The 22132-nt window shown below is 46.2% G+C and overlaps 1 protein-coding gene across 5 annotated transcripts in view; it reads left to right on the top strand.

The window, feature by feature from the left end:
- PLEKHM2 (pleckstrin homology and RUN domain containing M2) overlaps window positions 1-22132 on the top strand; it is a 264071-nt gene that overhangs the window by 154831 nt on the left and 87108 nt on the right. For all 5 annotated transcript variants that reach the window (XM_069240042.1, XM_069240043.1, XM_069240038.1 and 2 more), the window contains one exon: window positions 18837-19562. In XM_069240042.1, the coding sequence (XP_069096143.1) occupies window positions 18837-19562 (726 nt within the window). The remainder of the gene's footprint in view (window positions 1-18836; window positions 19563-22132) is intronic.

Genomic DNA, 22132 nt, shown 5'->3' on the forward strand with positions numbered 1-22132 from the left:
ACGTCAAGAGCCCTAACTTTCAAAAAAGCAAGACCGATTGCTTTGTAAATGCTTGTTTTACTTTTATTTCTGCATCCGTTTGTGAATGCAGTTTGGCCACCTTTCTCTATGCAGGCAGCGTGTGACAGCTTTCTTTTGTCTCTTTAGCTCGGAAACATCCAGCATTTCATTTGTTTACATTTTTTGTGATTTCTACTGCTCCTCAATTATGATTCTATTTTATTTTTATTTTTCATTACAAGAAACAAACACAGCATAGGCACCTCTGTTACTGGGACGGGTTGTGTTATAGCGGGAGCACACTGCTTGTGGAGGTTGTTTTGAAGAATGTTTTGTTGAAAATTAGCTTGCCTTTGCTGCAGGGAAAGAGACGGATTGTATATTTCATTACAAAGGCAGCAAAGTCACCTCTGCTAGCAGATGGGAATGTTTTGTTTTAAATTTGTGTCCTTTCACTGAAGAGAAAGGATTATATTGCATTAGACATCCCTGAAGCACTAAAGTCACTGCAAACCTTCAATAAAGTGCAGTTCGTGATTGCAACACTGTGTTAATTATCTGCATAAAAACTGACAGCATAATTTAAAAATTATGTTGATGGCCGACCTCTCTTGCTGCATTTAATTATTTTTTATATAATGCGTTATACCACACTTCTGAACATATTATACACAGAAAATAATAAAAAGAAAATATATCTCCCACATAGGCATGTTTAAAGATATTTTTTAAAAAAATGCAAACAAAGGCAGCACCCACACCACATGCACAAAGAGGAGTGAGCTCTTTGCAATGAAGTGTGCTCAAGGTACCCAAAAGGCTTGGTGTCATTCAAGGCTCTTCAATTCCAACCCTGCTTGCCCATTGCATCTACAAAATGCCAGTGTTCCAGCAAGTGTAAACAGCAGCTACTTGATAACACAAGTGTTCATTGCCTTTATATTGGGAGCCCTTTCACCGATTCCCTACAGTCACAATAATGTTTTCAATACAGGCAGTTCAGTTTCACTGTCTGCGACTTGCCCGGAGGTCCAGTCGGAAGATGTGGAGTCTGGATTCTGCAGGAAAACATAGGCTTCTTACTGCCACCTCTCCAAAATGGCCCTCCCATCGCTGGAGTAATGCATCTTTCAGCACTGGTTGGGGAAGGGACAGGGGTCTGAAGCTGACCCAATCGCGGTTCGTTGACTACCACTGCAGATCTTTTGCAGTTTCCTCAGACATCTGGGCCATTTTGGAAAGATTCCCCTGATGCTGCACCCACTGGAACCTTGGGTCCTACCTCAGAGCTGGCATATACCAGCGGGCATGTGTCACAAGCAGGATGCAGGAGGCCATGAGGCCCAGCAGCCTTAGTCAGTCTCCACAAATCCAGGATAGAGGCTGAAACATCAGTATCATAGCCTGAATATCCGGATCTCGCCATTCGGGACAATAAGCCCGAAAATGCACCAGCTCTGATTAAAGGTTGAAGAAGGAATCATTTGTAACTTTGGCACTTTTAGAGTGAACCCCAGCTAGTACAGGCGGTCCACTGTAGTCTGGAGGTGGGCGACGATTGCCTGAGACAAGCCCACCTTCAACAGCCAGTCGTGGAGTTATGGGAAGATTGGCACACCTAATCTCCGCAATTGAGCTTCAACCACCACCATCACCTTGGTGAACACCCGAGGGGTACTAATAAGGCCAAAGTGAAGCACAGTGAACTGACAGTGTTCGTGGCCTACCGTGACCACAGGTGACGCCTGTGGGCAGGCAGAATGGGAATGTGGAAGTAAGCGTCCTACAAGTTCAATACATAGTTTAACGGTACACAATGCCACACAACACAGTTACATGCAACATAATTCCATTACATGCCAGAAATTTCCACTCCATGCCACATACTTCCATGCACCACCACATAATTCCCCACCATGTCACTTAAATCCACTTAATGCCACATAATTCCATTTCACACTATTGCACTTCATGCCACACAGTTGCACTCCACATCACGATTCCACACCACACAATTCCACTCCACTCCTTGTAATTGCACATCTGATATTTACACCCCACGTCACACGTTGCAATGCCACAGTTACACGCCAAATAATTGCCCACCATACTACACAATTTCACTCCACATCAGTTCAGCTCTGCAAAAATCCCCTCTGCGCCACACAACTCCACACAGTTCCACTACGTGCCACACAGTTCCACTCCACGCCACAATTTCAATCTGCTCAGTGTAGCAGAATTCCAGGCCACACTATTCCACTTCACACCACATAATTCCATGCCATGCTACCTAACTCCACAACACCCCACATAATTCAACTCCACACACTTGCAATCTATTCCACACACTTGCACTCCACAGCACACAATTCCCTGTCTCGCAATTCCATGCTACGCCACATGATTTCAGAGACTGCCACATAATTCCAGTCAAAGCTACACAATTAGACTCCACATATTTGATTGCCACAAGTCCACCATATGCCACATAAATCCACTTCACACAATTGCACTCTACGCCACATAGTTAGACTCCATGCACACACATCCAATCCACTCAACCCCACAGAATATTGTGCCACACAGTTCCAGCCAGCATAATTCCAATGCATGCCGGATAACTCCAGTCCACACTACACAACATGATTTCACACAATACCACATAATTAAACTCCATGCACAAAATTCCACACTGTTACAAAATTTCATGTTATGCCACATAATTCAACTGCATTCCACATACCTTCACTCCAGTCTATGCCACACAATTCCACGCTATATAATTCCTTTACAATCTTCATAATTCATTCCACACCATGCCACATAATTCCACCCTTGCCACATAATTCCAGTTCCACACTATTGCACTCCACACATTTCTGTGCCACACAGTTCCATGCCATGTAATTCCACAAAACATAATTCCATGTCATGCCACATAATTGGACTCCACGTCACACAAATCCACTCCACTCTTCATAATTTCACTCCACACAACATAATTTCACTTAGCCCAACGTAATTCCACTCTGTGCTGCATAATGCCACTCCACCTTGTTCCATTCCATGCAAGTGCACTCCATGTAACACAGGTGCACTACGTGCCATACTGTTGCACTCCACACAATTCCTTCTCTAACAATTTCACTCTATGCCACACAGTTCCACACCAAATAATTTCATGCCATGTCACATTACATGGCCCATAATTCCATGAAACAGTATTCCACTCCATGCTACATAATTCGACATCACTACACATAAACCCACTCCTTTCCACATAATTCCACTCCACAAAACGTTCCACTTCACATAATTCCACTCAACACAACATAAATCCATGCAGCACACAATTTTACAACACATCAGTTATGCGCTATACTGCACAATTCTGTGCTACACCACTCAATTCCAAGCCACACTATATAATTCCACTCCACACCACATAATTCCAGTTCACAACACAATTCCACACCATGACACTTAATTCCACGCCACTTAATTCCACACCGCCTAATTCCACACTACATAATTCCACCCCAACCCACATAATTCCACTCCATGCAACATAATTAATCTCCTCAGAATTGCACTCCACGTCGCACAGTTGCACTCCATGCCACAGTTACACTCCACGCTGCACCAACTGCACTCCACGGCACACAAATGCACTGCATGCCACACAATTTCACTCAGCTCTGTGCCACGGAATTTCACTCTGCAAGTAATTGCCTGCAGGCCACATAATTCCACTCAACGCCACACAATTCAACACCACATAATTCCACTCCACGCCGTATAATTACACACCATGACACCTAATTCTACACAGTATCATTATCTACATATTTCTACTCTATAGATAAGTTATCACTATTACATCCTTGTATCAACACACCAATTTATTTTAAATAAAATACAAATATTACTTGGACTGAGACTCTAACATAGGCATTTGACTGTATTCCAACATGCCACTGCACTCTATACCACTACACTCTACACATCTCTACTGTAGTCTGCAACTCTGCGCTCTACAGCATTGCACTCTGTGTCACTCCACTCTAATCTACAACTCATTGCCACTGCACTCTGCCACTGCACTCCACGCCAATCGACTCTATGCAACGCTGCTCTGTTCTATGCCATTCCACTCTACAGCACTTTACTTCATTACTCTACACTAGTCTCACCACTCTACACTACTGCCCTCCACACCACCGCAATGTATGCGACTACATTTCGTGCCACTATACTCTTCGCCAGTGCACTCTACACCATTATAATCCACTCTGCACCGCTATACTCTGCATCTGCCTTTAACATCCCTCTACTGTACACTACTGCAATCTACACCACTGCACTCAATGACACTATACTGTGTACTCTACGCCACACTACAGCATGCACTTTATGCCACTCTACCATACGCCACTGCACTCTGCCCTGCTGTACGCTGTAGTGTACTCTGTGCCATTGCACTCTACTCTGCACCACTCCAGTCTACGCCACTCCACTCAGCGCCACTCCACTCAGCGCCACTCACCTCTACCACTCTACTCTACTGCACTTCCCGTCTGCTGAAAAAGCTGAGTCGGCGCTGGAGTATTTTAATGTGAGATGTGCCACGGAGTGCTCCAACAGTTTTGCCCTTTTCTGGGATACACCAAGGGCATGGCTCATTGGCAGCACCGTGCCCCACACCACCCACACAGCAGCTTCCCAGTCCTTTCAAGGTCAGGATCGTGGGCCCAACAGATAATGACCAGGTCATCAGGGACAGCATACATATCAGTACCCTGCTTCTCCAGCAACCACTTCTAAACCTCTGTAGAGCTCAATTAGTGGCACACACCAGCCTTGTAGGAGGCAGGGCTCACCACTTTTCCAAGAGCAATAGTGAATCATATGCCATAAGGTGTCTATCAGATCATCCAACGGGGCTATGCCTTGCAGTTTGTTTTTTGATCTGCCACACCTGCTACCTGCAATAGAGCCATAAAGTGGTACGGGCCCCAAAAGTGGGGACTGGATGTTATTCCCACTAATTCCTTATGCCAAAGAAGGATGGAGGGTACAATGCTATTTTGGATCTTCACTCTCTCAACACCTTCCTGCGAAAGGACAAATTCAAGCTGGTTACACTGCCCCTGGTTATATCTGCTCTGTCTCTGGGACCTATAGAATGCCTATTTTCATATCCCCGTCTTGTCAGCCCACAAACAATATCTGCTGTTCAAGGTGGTCATCGAGCATTTTCAGTTTTCCTTGCTTCTTTTCGGCCTTACTAATTCCCCTTGGGTGTTAACAAAAGTGATGGCAGTGGTCACTGCCCATCCTCGAAGGTCAGGTGTACACGTCTTCCCTATCTCAGTGGCTCGCAGTTGAAGGTGGGCTCAACATACTCGCAGTCCACAGTGAATCTCCTGACATTGCTGGGGTTCTCAATCAACCTGCCAATGTCACACCTGACTCCTCCTTAGAGGCTTCTTTCCATCTGAGCCATCCTACATTTAGTCCACTTTAGGCCTTCCCTCAAGACTACCAACCAACAAGTAATTCGGGCTATGATCCCGATGTTTCTGCCTTTGTCCTGGGTCTCAGTAGGATGGCTGTGATGGTTCTTGGCCTACTGGCCTCCTGCATCCTTTTCACTGATCACACCAGATGGCACATGCAAGCCCTGCAGTGGGATCTGAAATGGGCCCAGCACCAGGGAAACCTTTGAGATTCCATTCAGATTTCGGAGGAGACTACAAAACGTGCAGTGGTAGTTGCTTGCCCACAATTGGGTCAGTAGCAGAATCCTCTCCCTATCCCACCCAGAGTTAAGTGTTGACAAACATGTCACTACTGCTTGGGTAGGCCATCTTGGAGCGATGGAGATCAGAGGTGTCTAGTCTGTGGTGGTGATCTGCCACTGAATCAGGTTGCTGGGGTTGCAGGCAATTTGCTTAGCTTTGAAGGCCAACTATCAAAGGGAAGATGGTGCAGGTGCTCATGGCCAAAACCTCCATCACACGGTTGAACAATAAGCAAGATGGGGTTGGGTTCCTGAGTCAGGTTCCAGCAGGCTCTTATCCTCTGGAACTGGTTGGGTCGTCAGAGCATCTCCCTGATAGTGAACCACCTTGTGGGATCTCTTAATTCCTGGTTGGACAAACTCATCCAACGATGTCTAGCAGTTCTCTAATGTCAATAGCACCTAGAGGAGGTGCTGGGTAGCGTCCAGAAATGGGAAGAATCTTAGCCTAATCTCTTCACCATTGCGAAGAACACCCAGTCTCAGCACTTTTGTGCTTTGAAGTTCCCAATAAGGCTTTCTCTGAGACTCATTCCATCTAGAGTGGAGCCTAAGACTCCTTTATGCCTTTCTGCCACTACCTCTTGCTCTGATATCTGAAGAAGATCAGGAATGACCGTGCCCAAGAAATCTTAGTGGCTTCAGATTGGCCAGTTGAGTGTGGTACCTGGAACCTCTGGGCTTCAGCATCTGTCCTATGATGAGGCTGCTGCTTCAGGATGACCTTCTGTCATAACGGCATGAAAGGGTCTTGCTCCTGGCCCTCTGCAACCTGCATCTGCATCCATGGAGCTTCAGCAGTGGCAGTTGATCTCCTTTGTTCTCCTTTCAGAAGTTGTTGATATAATTTTAGTATCTAGACGTCCTTACACAAAATCAGAATACACCAGGTGCTGGGATATCTTTGTGGCTTGATAAAGCACCTACCAGATGTCTTGTTTATTTTACCTTCGGCACAGCAAGGACTTGCAGTGGGTTTTGTTCAGTTACTTGTTGGCACTTCAACCTTTTTACGTTTGCTGGACCAGTCGTCCTTGTTCATATCCCCTGTTATGATGAAATTTCTAAAATGTTTACAGCATATGTTTCTGCTTAAGCATTTTTTGATGCCACAGTGTGACTTACATTTGGTTCTTACTTTCCTAATATGTACCCTTTCAAACCATTTGCACAGTTGTCTGTTACACTTCTTAACCTTAAAAATGGTGTTTCTGGTTGTGATAAGAGCTTTGCATGAGTGAGCTTCTGTCAGTTCAGCTGCTTCATACAGCCTTTTTTTTCTGGACAAACTGGTATTAGGAACTCTAGCTGTGTTCCCGCCAAAGGTAGTGACATCTTTTCATGTCAGACAAGCTAAGAAAGGCTTGACTGATTGATCCCCAAAAGAGCTCTGAGCTTTTACGTAGATCATACCAAGTTCCATCAGGTGAACTATCAGCTCTTTGTGGAGTTTTCTGGAGTAAAGAAATTAAATGAGTTGCAGCAGTGGACACATGTCGATGGGTATTCCTCTGTACTGATACTTTACACATAGGCTATGAAGCAGTCTACAGAAGGTTCAAGGGCTCATATCTCCAGCGCCCAGGTTACTACAACTTTGTTGGCAGCGGAGTACCAGTCTTGGATACTTAGTATTCTATTTTGTGTATATATTCAGAACTTAGAAACGTTTTTATATTAGAATGTATCTCCAGGGTGCCTTGTGACTAGAGAAAGTGGAAAGTGTCATTTGAAGGATATTCAGATACAGTACTGACGTAAGTGTTGCTAAAGACAATGTGTTGATTGAAAGCACAAATTGATTCCTCATCTGTGATAGAGACTTCTAGCCGCAGATTCCTTACCTTTGAATTTTCCCCAGATTTTAGACTGGATCCAAACATTTTCATCAGCAGTACCCCTGCACGCTGATAGGTGGTGTTAAACTTCAGATTTTAATTGTTAACTCACACCATCACTGACAACTTAGTAATGAAACAATAATAGCCATTTCATAGCAGTTAATAATACATTTTTAAACATACTGTATAACCACAAGGCTGTACAGCACAGCTAAAATAGGCGTAACCCATAGCTCTTGCAGAGGTGAGACCTATTGGATTTGCCAAAGCTTGTTAATTTAGTTTGTAAGTAAATTTATTGAAGGTACATTTGTTGAAGGACATATTTATTAATATGTCTTCATATCATGGGTAAATAGTTATTTGGAGAGTTGCAGGGTGGATTTTGATTTCACTATTACAGGGAAATGGGCAGTAGTATAAAACGTTTTAGTGATCTTGGAGTCCGCTTCTAAAAGACTCCATGCAGCTTCCACCCTACAGTCAAAGCTTAGAGTGCAGACCCACTCCTGTTCCTGAAGTCGTTCCTGTGACAGATCTGCTTTGTGGACAAAGTCTCTAGGTAAGTCCAAAAAGCAACACAAGAAGTCCAAGTGGGATTCAACCCCTTAGTTCCACGCTCCGTTTCCAGAGAAGGAGGGGCGTCACCATGGCTTTTGGTCTCGTTTGCCTGAGGAACTGTTTGCAACACTAGTTCTGATGCTTCCCAAACTTTCAGGTCCGTCAGTGGCATTGCAGTAGATTGAAGCATTTACAGAGGCCACATGACACATTTGCAGTACAATTCCAGCATCCCCTGGCCTGCCTTTGGTGATGGGTTCGAGTTTGCCCAACCCTGTGTTGAGGAAAACCGTTATATTGACCTGCAAGATGCCCAGTCTGCTGGATATTTCAACTGGTACTGGGCTAGTTTTTCCTGGACCTCAGCTGAGGAGAGTACATCGGTTGTCACAGCGATTAGAAGAGCTGCTAAAATCCTTGACCTCCCCACTATGAAAGTAAAAACTAATGTTCTTACTGAAGTCCTTCGGCCTGGCCAGGCATGGACCAAATCTCTTATCTCCTGTGGTCTCCAGTGAGGCCCTTACTGATCTGCTCTTGAGCACTTTGGCAAAACTATATTCTGGCCCTCTGGGTCAATCACCAAGTTTCACATCACCATGGATCACCCTGATTTTTTTAAACCAGCATCCAAAATTTGAGAGTTTCATGGTGCAGGTCTCCACCAGTAGAGTTACCCCTAACTCTGTTCAGACTCCTTCTGCAAACGTATGTAAATGTTTGGCAAACATTTTTTTTAGTTGTCAACCTTGCCTTGAAGTCAGAGAGCGCCAGCTGCCTCCTAGGATGCTGCACCCATGCACTCTTCAACATGGGTGGTGAGATCTTACCAGCAGTCCCAGAAGACGTACAAGCCTCCTGAGCCCAAACTATTCAGGATTGCTGGGGATGGCTAAGTTTGTCGTCCATTTAGACCTAAACACCACCGGTTGTTTAGTATACGCTATTGAATGAGTGTATGAGGTCCACAGATTTCTCCAGGGACATCAAGGCACCCCTAATCAACATGCCTATAGATGGGTACCATCTGTAACTCCTAGGTCTAACATCTTTTGCACCTCAGTTTTGATGCTCTTCCTGACACGATCAGGCTGCTGGTAGATTTCACTTTTGACAGGCTGTGTTAGTGGTGTCTTCCCATCATTTAGTTTGTCCAGGGGTCAGAGAGAACAGTTCAGAAAACTGTCTTTGGAGATTTCTGCAGTCATCTTTTTGTGAGTTAGAGAGGCAGTCTGCAAGTACAACCCCATCTACTGAGCCATCCATTGTATTGTGGGAGAAGAGATCAAGAAAGGGTCACACTGTTCTTCCTGTCCCTCATCAGTTGCCTTGAGGACGGTCATGTCAGATCTATCATAATAGGGCTTCAGCCGGTTCACATTAAGCACCCTGTGGGGGCATCTAGGAGTGCCTAGGTCAACCAGATAGGTGACCTCAAACTTTCTCCCCACAATAATGTGTGGTCCACTCAGTTTGTCTTGGAGTGCACTGGAAGCCACAGGTTCCAGGCCCCACACCTTCTATCCTGGCTTGTACACAGTCAGCACAGCCTTCTGTTCATGCCATTGCTTTTGCTTTTCTTGGCTGGCCTGAAGATTTGTGGAAGCCCTCTTCATGAATGGCCATCCTAGATCTGAGGCCTTATTCATAGTCCACAATGTCCTATTTTGGAGGCTTTCGAGGTTACTCCCAGCCTTCTTTCACAAGTGCAAGGGGACCCCTAACAGGGTGTCCACACAAAGTTAAAAGGGGCCCATTCCTTTTTGAGCAACCTCCCTATAGGCAAAGAGGAGGCAAGGTAACAGGACACCCCACCTCCTTCTGAGTTTCTCTGAGAGTCTCATTATCATGCCTTTGAGGGTTTTGTTAAACCTCTCTAACTAATACATTGGTTTGAGGATGGTAAGGAGTGGTGAATGTATAAGTGACACCACATTACTTCCACATGGCTTTAAGGTAAGCAGACATGAAGTTTGCACAACTGTCTGATACCACCTCTTTAGGCAAACCCACCCTTGAGAAAATTCCCAGGAGGAGCTGTAGTGATCCTAGGAGGAATGGCCTCCAGATACCTGACGGCAATTGTCCACCACCAGTATAAATCTATTCCCAGAGCCTGTAGGGGCACCGGAGGGGGGGGGGGGGCATCAATGTCCACCTAACCCTCTTAAAGGGTACCCCAGCCATTGGTAATGGAATTAAGGGAGACTTTGGAGCCTCACCTCTCTGGCCACTGGCTTGGCAAGTGACACAAGAGCAACGCAACTCCTTCGTGTCTTCAGACATGTGGGGCCAATGAAAGTGAGGGACAAGCCTGTCCCAAGTCTTGCTTTGCCCCAAGTGGCCTGCAAGGGGAATGTCATGTGCATGAGTTAACAGGAACTCCCTGAACTTCAGAGGAATGACCAGTCTCCTGGTGGCACCAGGTTTAGGGTCCCTTGCTGCTTAGTAAAGGAGGCTGTTATCCCAGAACTTGTTATGGGTGCCACTGACATTCCCTGCGTCTTTTGCTGCAGCTTCCTGCCTTAAGCCTCCCAGTGTAAGACAGGTTTTCTGTTCCAAACTGGGTTCCTCCCTGGTGCCCCCCCCTGCACCCAAGCGCTCAACTGTGTCAGCTTTGATATCCTCTGGAGTAGGTTCCACACAAGGAGTAGATTCCTCTCCCTGAGGAGTAGAATCTTCACTGGAAGTTGGAGCAGGGGGTACCTTTTTACCCTTTCTGCTCTTCTTTTTGAGGAGTCTCCTGGGCAAATGTTTGAGGCGGCTTCATGGCTTCCTGTTTCCTTTGCTTCTTGGCCTGTGCTGTGGTCAGGGCAAAGGTATGCCCAGGGATGCCCAGCATTGCTGCATGGGTCTCCAACTCCACTTCAGCCTAAGCTGTAGTCTCCAAGTCATTACCTATCAGACATTCTACAGGTAGGTCATAGGACACTGCAACCTTTAAAGGGCGAGTAACCCCCCCCCCCCCCCTTCTACACCCCGGCTAAAGTCAATAACTGCCATGGTGTGACACAAAGTGTTATTGTGAGTATCAGACACTTGGTACATGTGACCAAGTAGGTGTTGCTCAAGCACCTTTGTCCCTGTAGGCCTCAGCCTCAACACCATTGATTGAGGGATGTTGCCTGTACTTAACCATATTAAGGGGACAGGCAGCTAGGGTGGCAAAGTCAATGCCCCCATCAGCGACCAACACAGCCGCAGTGGTCTCCGTGATTAGCCCAGAGCCCACTACAGTCCCCAAGGTGAGCCCAGCTACCCTTTTGGACTGATTACTATTGTTACTGTTACCACTACTATTGCTAGTGGCTTTAAGAGTAGAAATAGTATTAGTAGTGGTAGCGGGCTTGGTGCCTTTCTTAGGACAGGTGCTGTCCCCTACCCTATGGCCTTTATGCTTACACATGTAGCACCAAGGTTTCTTCAAGGAGGAGGAAAAGGAAGATGATTTTGTCCCACCCCCAGAAGAGCTTTGTGTGCCTGTTGAAGACCCTTTTGTTTTATCTTTGTCCCCACCTTTGTCCTGATGCTTGCCTGCTTCCTTTTTTTTGTTGTCGCCCACTGTGTAAGTCATCCTACTAACCCTGGTATGAACCCATTTGTCTGCCTTCTTTCCCAATTCTTGGGGAGAGGTCATACCAGGTATTGATGCAGCTGAACATAAGTACCGTTATTCAAAATGTCCTCTCACTCACTTTGCGCCCATGCAACCAGCCTTCCAGAGCTTTAACAGAGCAGTCCAGAAAAACTATCCAATCTTGGGAGGACTCTTTTTTGGTTTCCCTGAACTTAATCCTGTACTGTTCAGTGGTAAACCAAAACCATCAAAAAAGTGCATTTTTGAGTGATGTATAATCATCTGCATCTTCCTCTCTGACAGTGAGGAGTTGGTCTCTGCCTTTGTCAGAGAAGGAGAGCCACTAGATTGCTGCCCACTGTGCTTGGGGACCTTCTGTACTTTACAAGCCCTCTCCAAAGCAGTGAATAATTTACTAATATCTCCCATCTTGTAAGGTGGGACTCTCTTGCTCAGGTTCTTAAAATCATAGGATTCCTCCCTGACCCTGGTGTTCTTAAAGCTAAGATTGCTGCCACAATGGGGAGCTAACCCCAAATCCTGTCTCTCTCCCTTTCCACTGCTAGGGCCTCCTTGTCTAAGGCTAGCTCTTGCTGTTGCAGCCTCAGCTTGGCCTCCTCCAACGTCTGTTTCCTAAGCTCCCTATCCAAGGAATCTTCTCCTGAGTTGTAGCCTTGGGTCCCCTCAGATACTGAGAAGACATGGGTATTGAGAGAGGAGGATCTGTCCCTCCTTCTGGGAACTCTCTGAACCAACCCTCTAGGAGTAAAGGTGGGCCTACTGGAATGAGCCCACTTCTCACTACCTGCAGTGCTCCTAACAGGGCTGTGGTGTTCCCCAGATTCTTCCTGGCCCCCTCAGTGTAGCTTAAATCTACCCTATCTAGGATGGGAGGATCAGTTTCCACTTCCTCGTTCTCCTGGCTGCCTTTATTGTCCTGGCCAGCCTGAAGGAGTAACCCCAGAAGTAGACTTTTATTGGGATTTCTCCCTGAATTTAGTTTCCTGGAAGTACACATCTCCCTCAACTCTTGGAAAGTAAGACTCTCATAGTGAGAGTCTGGGGCCTCGATGGTGTCCTCTACTGAAGACATCTTGCTAAAGTGATGTGGGTGCACCTGACTACTCTAACATCTAGGCTCCCTAGAAGAGTTTGGAGCAAGGGCTATGCTAGACCACCAGCTTACCCAAACTAGGAGACTAGAAATCCTGATAACTAAGTACAGTGTGTACCTAACAACCAGTAATGGTCTTTCCTGTGGAAAGTGGCTAGTGACAAAGTTGTAAGGCAATTGCAGGTGTCTTATCCTACCTCTGCACCACCAATGTAGGATGCCGACCTGGTGTGTGGTGAGCACCTATGTTGTTATCACTTTATACCAGGTTCAGGTATCCCCTATTAGTGAGGTGTAGGCAGTGTCTAGGAAGCCAGGGCTCTCTAGAGGTAGCTGTGGATGAGCAGCCAAGCCTTTTATAGGAGACATGCAAAGCTTATGCAATACCACTATAGCCACACAGCACTCTCACACATGAAAGAACCACAGAGCGTTACAAAAATAAAGGTATTTTAATTGGGTAACACAAATACTAGAATATTGAATAGGCAGTCAACTGGAGGTAAGTAAACACACTGTTATATACACATTAGCAATCAGTAAAGAGCATAGAAAGCAGTAGGCACTGACAAAAGTGAGGGCGCTCGGGGAGCGCCAAACCATATACTAAAAAAGTGTAATGTGAAAGGCAGTCCCCCACCCAAGGAAGTCGAAACCCAAGGAAGTGGAATCAGTAGAAGGGAACTGGAGGAACTGGGAACCGCAAGAGGTGAGTACCAATGTGACCCTCCAGCGAGCAGGAGAGAGAGGTAAGTACCTGGTTTTCCCCCAAACCAGCAGGAGGACTTTAGAAAAGGATTACGCAAGACCAGTGTTTAATTTGTAAATTAAAAACATGCCGGTGCCCAAAGCCCTCCTCTTAAAAACGCAGCTGCTGCATTTAAATGTGCGAGCACGGAGTACTGTGGCAGCGTAATCCTGAAGCCATCTCGGGCCTCTTCAATCCATTTAAAGACACTCGGTGCCCCTTCAGGTCACTCTGGCAGATTTTTGCTTTCTACCTTTGTGATGCTTTTTCGTTTTTCGCTTCTTCCGTCTTTCCCATATGTGTCTTTTGCTCGCAGCAAATACTTGAGGCAGAAGAATAAGCGCCGGCCCTCAAAAATAAGTGCCGGTGCTCAGCACCGAAAACAATAAGCACAAATTAAGCACTGTGTGCAAGACCCAACCAAGACTGGAAGGACCCACAGGTGGATCCTGACAGAGAATGACCTGTTAAGAAAGGGAACCAAGTCCTGATCATGATGGAGTGTCCGGTTGTGGCAGGAGCCACTACCCACCCTTCTGTGGATGCAGGACCAGGTCGACGGTGGACGAAGAAGGTCAGCAGTGCAGTACAGGAGATGAAGAAAATACCCAGAAGTGATGCAAGTGATGTCCGACATCAGCAGTCAAGATGCAGTTGGTTAGTGGTGCTAGAAAACCACCACAAGCCTTGGCAAATGCAAGAGATGGAGAAGAAGATTTGCAAGGCTGAAGAGGACCAGCAAGGCCCAGGGGACTTGACCCACAGAGGAGAGTCCTGGGTGACCCTCAGCAGCTGGGAGAGTCACAAGAAGAGGAGGCAGCACCCACAGGCAACCCAATGGCAACAGGCACAGGAGTCGCAGTGAGGCCCACTCAGCACACCTGAAGAGGAGTCGCTGGAGCAGTAGGTAGGAGTCTGTGTTTTGCAGGAAGGAGTGCTGGGGGCCGGTGCTACACAGAGCCTGAAGATCCCTTGGAGGAGGAGCAAACAAGCCTTGGTGGCTGCAAGAGTTGCAGTTCACAGGAGTACTGTCCTGCAAGTAGAGGCAAGGGCTTATCGTCCCCCAAGTTGGACAGCAAGTAGAGAGGACCAAGGGGACCACTCCTGCCAACCACCTGTGATGCAGGATCCATGCATTTACGGAGGAGAGCAGATACACATAGCCGGTCGACGTCCCAGGGAGATTCCTTCTTACGTTTTGTGCAGGCTGAAGACTCGCCACCCTCAGAGGATGCACAGCTGGGGAAATGTTGAAGTTGCTGGAAGGAGCGGAGAAACAATGTTGCAGAGCAAAGTCGTTGCTGTAGTTGCAGATTTGTAGGTTCCTTGAGGGTTCAGTTGCAGTCCCAGTGGCCAGAAGATGAAGTAAACGATGAGTAGGAGTCCTGCTGGAATCTTGCACTTTGAATCTGAGAAGCCACCCAAGAGGGAGACCCTAAGTAGCCCAGGAAGGGGGATTGGCCTCCTAGCAGTTTGACCACCTTTCAGGAGGGGGCTGTGACGTCACCTACCTGACCTGGCCACTCAGATGCTCCCAGGAGCCTCTGCCCACCTTTGATTCAAGATGGCAGAATCAAGTGGCCACCTGGAGGAGCTCTGGGCACCACCCCTAGGGTGGTGCAGGACAGGGGGGTTGTCACTCCCATTTCCTTTGTCCAGGTTTGTGCCAGAGCAGGAACCGGTGGTCCCTTGACTGGTGCAAACCTGTTTATGCAAGAAGGGCACCAAATGTGCCCTTCAAAGCATACCAGTGGCGTGGAGAGGCTATCCCTCCCAAGACACGTAACACCTATTTGCAAGGGAGAGGGTGTTACCTCCCTCTCCAACAGGAAATTCTCCTTTTTGCCTTCATCTGTCTGAGCTTGGTCAAGCCGCAGGAGGGCAGAAACCTGTTTGAGGGGTGGCAGCAGCGCAGGCTGCCCGTAAAACCCCAGAAGACTCGTAGGAGCAAAGCTGGGGGTCCTCTAAGGAGCACCCATAGTACCTGGAATCATACAACCAGCACTGGCAGCAGTATTGGGGTATGATTCCGACATGTTTGATACCAAACATACCCAGGTTTGGAGTTACCATTATGTAGCTGGACACAAGTAGAGACCTATGTCCAGTACACGGGTAAAATGGCTTCCCCACTCGTACGAAGTCCAGTGCAATGGAGCTGGGGTTCTTAGGGGCACCTCTGCTCATGCAAGGGTGCCCTCAGACACAGGTACCTGCACCCTGCCTTCTGGACTAGAAGGGCCTACCATAGGGGTGAACTTACAGTGACCTGGTGCAGTGACCTGTAGTGAAAGGTTGCATGCACCTTTTCACGCAGGCTGCAATGGCAGTATTACAGACACATTTTGCATGAGCTCCCCCAGGTGGCACAATACATGCTTCAGCCCATGAGGAACCCCTGCTGCCCCAATGCCCTGCGCACCTTAGTACCATATACTTGGGACTTGTATGGGGGCACCAGTATGCCAATTGTGGGGTGTGCAAAGTCCTAAGCAACCACATTTAGAGGGAGAAAGCACAATCACTGGGGTCCTGATTAGCAGGATCCCAGTGCATACAGTCAAAGCATACTGACAGCAGTCAAAAAGAGGGGGTAACAATGCCAAAAAGAGGGTACTTTCCTACAGGCATCTCGGCACATGTTCACAAAGCATTACTGCCTGGACAGTAAGGTCTGCAGAGATGGCTACTTTGCTCGTTCGGTCATGCAGGACTTTCTAGTATGATCTTAGTTCGCAGCCCACTGCTCAGGATGGTATTGCTTGGGAATCTGCAACTAGAAGTCTCTGTCCGATAAACAAGTTACTTACCTTCGGTAACAAATTAGCAGGTAGAGACATATTCTAGTTGCAGATTCCTTACTGACCCGCCTATCTTCCCTGCACTGCGAAGTGATTTCTAGGCACATGGATTCCCCTTTTCAGGGCCCTAGTTCTGGTGCACCGTGTTCTTCATGGCTCTGCACTATTGTTGTAGAAAGTTGTGAAAAGAAACTGACTTCAGCACGCCGGAGAGGCCCCTATATAAGACTGCGATGTCATCCTGGCGACCACGATGCCAGTGATGGACTCGGAGTCGACCTATAACACCTAATGGCATACAAGGGTCCTGCTCAAAGAAAAACCTCCGGATCCAGTCTGACGCTTGGGGGAAATACTAAAGTAAGGAATCTGCAACTAGAATATGTCTCTACCAGATAATGTGTTACCGAAGGTAATTAATTTGTTTGTTTCCATTCGTTATGCCTCAGTGGGACCTTATTCTTGTGCTCACTTACCTCATTTGTGCTTCCTTTGAGTTTCTGCATAATTGTCCCCTCTGGCTTCTTATCATCAGGACAGCCTTTCTAGAGTCAATAACATCAGCCCGGAGGGTCAGCAAGCTTCAGGTCTTACCATCAAAGACTCCATATCTGACATCTGTCCAGACAAGCTGGTTGTGTGTTTTAGGGCCTCTTTTCTGCCAAAACTCATTACCCCAGTTCATGGAAGCCAATCCATCACCCTGTCTACTTTTTACGTTCCGCCGCATCCTTCCAAGGAAGAGGAGCAACTTCACTGTCTGGACCCAAAAAGAGCATGTTGTTTTAGCTTGACTGCACAAAAGAGTTCCGGGAGGACGACCAACTCTTTGTGGGATATGTTGGAGCGAAGAAGAGAAGGGCTGCGCGAAACTGACCATCTCCCATTGGATTGTGCCCTGCCTTAAGATCTGCTGCAAATTGGCCAAAAATAACCTCCTGAGAGTATGCGTGCTTATTCCACCAGCGTTCCCATGTGGAGTTCCAGTCCCGGACATCTGTCAGGCAGCAACATGAGCCTCGTTGCACACGTTCACCAAGCACTACTGCCTGGACAATCAGGCCTGTCAGGATGGGCAGTTTGACTGTTCTGTCTTGCAGGACTTTTTAGTCTAAAATCTGTCTCTTAGACCCATTTCTAGGGAGATATTGCTTGGGTATCTATTCAAAGGTAAGTAACCTGCAGCTAGTCGTCTGTCAGATGAACAAGTTACTTACCTTCTGTAATGTCTTATCTGGTAGAGACTTTTTCAAGCCGCAGATTACTTATCGACCCACCCATCCTGTCACCACACTCTGTAAGCAGATTCTAGGGTCAGGGCTGCTCCCCATTCAGGGCCCTAGTGTTCCACACCAGTAGTCGGTGCTCTCCGTGGGTCATCACTCCAGGAGTAGAAAGTAGCGAAAAGGAACTGACACCAGAGCGCTGGGGTGGCGCCTATAAAGGCATCATGGACGTCACTTTTTTCATGGATGACGTTACGCAGAGCTGATGGACGCCACCTATCAGCACACAAGGTTACTGCTCATGAAAAATTTCCAGATCAAATCTGACACCTGGGAAAAACTCAAAGGTAAGGAATCTGCAACTAGTTAGTCTCCACCAGATAAGGTGTTACCGAAGGTAAATAACTTCATAGTTGGAGGGGAGTTAATGCTGGTGGTAAATGCAGCTTCATTAGAATTATTGATTAGAACTCGCCACCTAAGATTGCTACAGTATTAGTATTTATTGGATAATCGACTTTCTAAGATGACTGCCCGTACCCCTTTTCTTTATCTGTTTTTTTTTTAACATATCTGCATGAAAATCCCTATTTTGCCTGTTTTTTGTCTGTGCAATTGTAAACATTTATTTTTTTCTCATAACTACACAAGTTCCACCTCCCATTAATTTCTCTTGTTGATGTGATGGTGGATGTCTATTAACCTCAACCTCTTATTGTGTTCAATTCCTTTCCTGTGCCTCCTAGCCGAAGCATCAAACTTCTTTCCCTCCAAAAGAGACCTGTCTCTCTTTCAGCAAATCCCTTCTAAACTGCCATGCTTGGATCTTTACTTTCTCCTCTTTCCTTTACTTCTGTACCACTCTGTCCTTCTCTACCTTGCTGCACTAGCTTTCTCTTCACCTTATGAAGGTCTTCTTTACATAAGAGGTACAAGACCTACAGCTTCTTTCTCTTACCCATCCATCTGGCCTTTTTCTGAGTCTTCCTCTGTCTGGATTGTTATTACTAAGAAAGTAAAGTTTTTACTAGAGTTCAACTCTGGTACAGACCAACCCTCTGCTCCAAGTTTAGAGTGTTTCTTTACAGCAGTTTGAGGAGTGTTTTATTAAGCTATTCTTATCATTATGGTAAACTTTTAAGTTGCTCTTTTTGTTCTGCAGATTGGGGAAAAAGAAGAAAGGGATCAAGAAAAGGAAACCTAGATCTGGGGACAGTGTGAGCCGTTCACCTCTAACATCAGTGGAAACTGAGGATTCTACAGCAGCGCTTGGTGATACGGATAGTGGACTAACTTCGGTTATGGGTTCACAGGAAGGAGTGGCTCTGAGGAGTGACCCAAGCGAGCTGAGTAACATGAGCCTTCGCATTCCGCAGATGAAGGACACATCAATGGAGAGCGTTGGGCAACCACTGAGTGAAGTCATGGACAGGCTCAATGGCCAGCTGGACCTGCGGAGTTGGGATCCCCATGCAGAGCCCCAGGACCAGTCCTTTCGGACCCGCTCTCCGGGGAACACCCCCGGAGACCATCACAATTGTAACTTTAGCGAGGGCATTCCAGCCCCCCTGGACTTCTACCGCTTTACACCCGAGAGTCCAAATGCTCGTGCAGCAGGTGGTGGCTACAATGACATTGCAGGCAATGGCCAACCGCCGCATGTTTCAGGTAGCACTGAGGTTGCTGGCCAAGAAGAAGGAGGAGAAGCGTCTGGACCCTTAGAGCATAGGTTTGTGGACACCACTAACACAATTCAGAACGGCCTTCCAGAACATGCCCATGACCCAGAGAAAAGATCAGGTAGTCCCTGTGCCAGCAGTGCTGATGATTCAGGGGTTGAGGAAGGTCAAGGAAGCCCAATGGAAACAACACATCCTTGTGAATTCAGGTACAGTGTGGCACTTGAAGCTAAAATATGAATCTGAAGTTAGGAAATGTGGAAATTACATTGATGGAGGAATTTTTATGTGTATTGCTTCATGATTAGTTAAATACCCTGGTAGACTAGGCAAGCTTCATGTGTTGATGTGATCTCCTTAATGATATATGTTAATACTGGCTACTTATACTATTCTTGGGATTCTGAGAATACTCCCATAGTTGCACTTTTGTATGTATCCAAACTTTAACTATATATATATATATATATATATATATATATATATTTTATTTTTTTTCAAAATTTAGAAACAATAAAGGGGCAGACACCCTTGGTTTCTTGTGACCCGGGTGCAGAGCGACTTCCGAGAACTGTAATCATAACTGATGCCACATTGCTCTCTTCAAAGCATAAAAAAAATTCTAACATTAAATGGAGGTGTAGAGTGTGACCTTAATGTGATGGCTTTTTTGCATGCAGGCTTGATAATTGCAATTTATGTTGATGTGTTAAGTCGACTTGACAGGATTAGAGTATGTTTTCATTCTTTGAAATCTTATACAGTTTATTTCACCCAAGTTACCTTGATATTGATGCTGACTGTTTTGTGATCTTATACAATACTTAATCTTTTTTTAAGATCCTAAAGAGTTTCTGAGGCGAATGTGTCTCCACGAAAGAATCCATTTTTGAGGGCGTTTGTTTTATATTACCAACTGGCTTTTCTTGATGGTTTCTTTGCTGTGGTGGAAGTAGAAGGTGGGTTGCTGGTATTTAGTTATTTCCTGAAGAGTGGGAGACGTTTTGGAGTGCATCCCTAAATGCAACAATAAAATCATATTACTATTGCAAAGGGTCTTAGCTAAGAAGGATTTAAAGATTTTTCAATCTTCAGGATAAGGCGTGGTTGCACAGTATAGAAAAATTCAATATGCGAAACATGCGCATAAACAATTGTTAAGCTACAGGTGGAGAGGGCCTGTACAGAGCTTTCTTCACACAAGGCTCAGTCATGGTAATCAAAGGCAATATTTTCTCACCCAAGAACAATACACTTCAAGTCTAAGCCTGGTACTGTGCCTGAAGTAAGGTCTACAGAGCAGGAAATAGAAAAATAAGGGTAAATCTCAAATTCTGCAGGGATACAAATGAGCTCTCACCTAAGATTCCCATACACTATGTGCAGTTGAAATCTGAGATATGGAGGCCTATAACGGAGGTAGAGGGCACTGCATTTTAACCTCACAGGTGAAAATTCTGATAGTTTAATATGAGGTAGACTCGTTATTTTACAGTTAAGTTAATACTTTACTATTACTATGGAATCCCAGCCTCATGACCTGGAGCAATTTAAGCATGTGAATTTAGGAATGATCCAGTAAAGGGTTTTTGTTTAATCAAGGAACTGGTAATGTGATTACCAAGCTTAAAAGTGATGATGCCATCACATTATGTTACCCTGCCCTCCATGTGCACTTTTTGATATTAAAAACAGAACTGTCTATGCTTTATCTTGGATGTATACCCTTGATGGTATTTTACCAAGGCACTGAGCTATGTGATGGGCACGTTCAACCCATGGCAAAAATATTATTCTTTTCTGGTGAGTTTAAATTACAGGAAACCACCTCTTATCAACCAGTTTTCTTACTCAGAGCCCATGCTTAGCTCAGTACAGTTCTTCTGGCTTAAAGACAGATCTAGAAGCGCAGAGGCTTCACAGTAATAACAAGCTTGTACACAGATCTGCAGAGCTCTGATTGGCTGCCAACACTACACCAGAAAGTATTGGCAGCCATCTTGGGACTCGGCTTCAGCTGCTGGGGTTCACTCTAAACATACCAAAGTCACATCTGACACCCTCTCAGACGTTCCCTTTCATCGGAGCAGTTCTGGACACAATGCAGTTTTGGGCCTATCCTCTCGAAAAGTGAGTCCAGGATATTAGGCTATGATACTGATGTTTCGACCGCTATCCTGGGTTTTGGTGAGAGTGACTCAGAGGCTGCTGGGCATCCTGCATCCTGCTGGTCATACATGCCCAATGGCATATGTGGGCTCTGCTGTTAGAGCTGAAATTCCCTTGGGCGTGGCATATGGGGAATCTCTCCGATATGGTCCAGATCTTAGAGAGAACTGCAAAAGATCTGCAGTGGTATCTTTCGAATCACTATTGGGTCAGAGGCAGATCCCTCTTCCTTCCCCAACCAGATCTCACAGTGGTAATAGATGCGTCACTCCAGGGATGGGGTTGCCACATGGGGGAGGAGGAGATCAGAAGTGTCTAGTCTCTGGTGGAGTCCGGGCTCCACATCAGTCTTATGAAGCTCAGAACGTTCAGGCTTGAATTGAAAGCATTCCTTCCCTCTCTCCAAGGGAAAGTGGTGCAGATGTTCACGGACAACACCACGGCCATTTGGCATTGCAGCAAGCAGGGCGGAGAGGGGTCGTGAACCCTTTGTCAGGAGACTCTGTTTCTGGACATGGCTGGAACGTCCGGGCATATCCCTGGTGGTTCAACATCTGGCAGTCTCGCTGAACGCTTGAGCATACAAACTCTGCTGCCGATGCATGGTCAG

Source organism: Pleurodeles waltl, chromosome 6 (genome assembly GCF_031143425.1).
Source record: "Pleurodeles waltl isolate 20211129_DDA chromosome 6, aPleWal1.hap1.20221129, whole genome shotgun sequence".
Lineage (NCBI taxonomy): Eukaryota > Metazoa > Chordata > Amphibia > Caudata > Salamandridae > Pleurodeles > Pleurodeles waltl.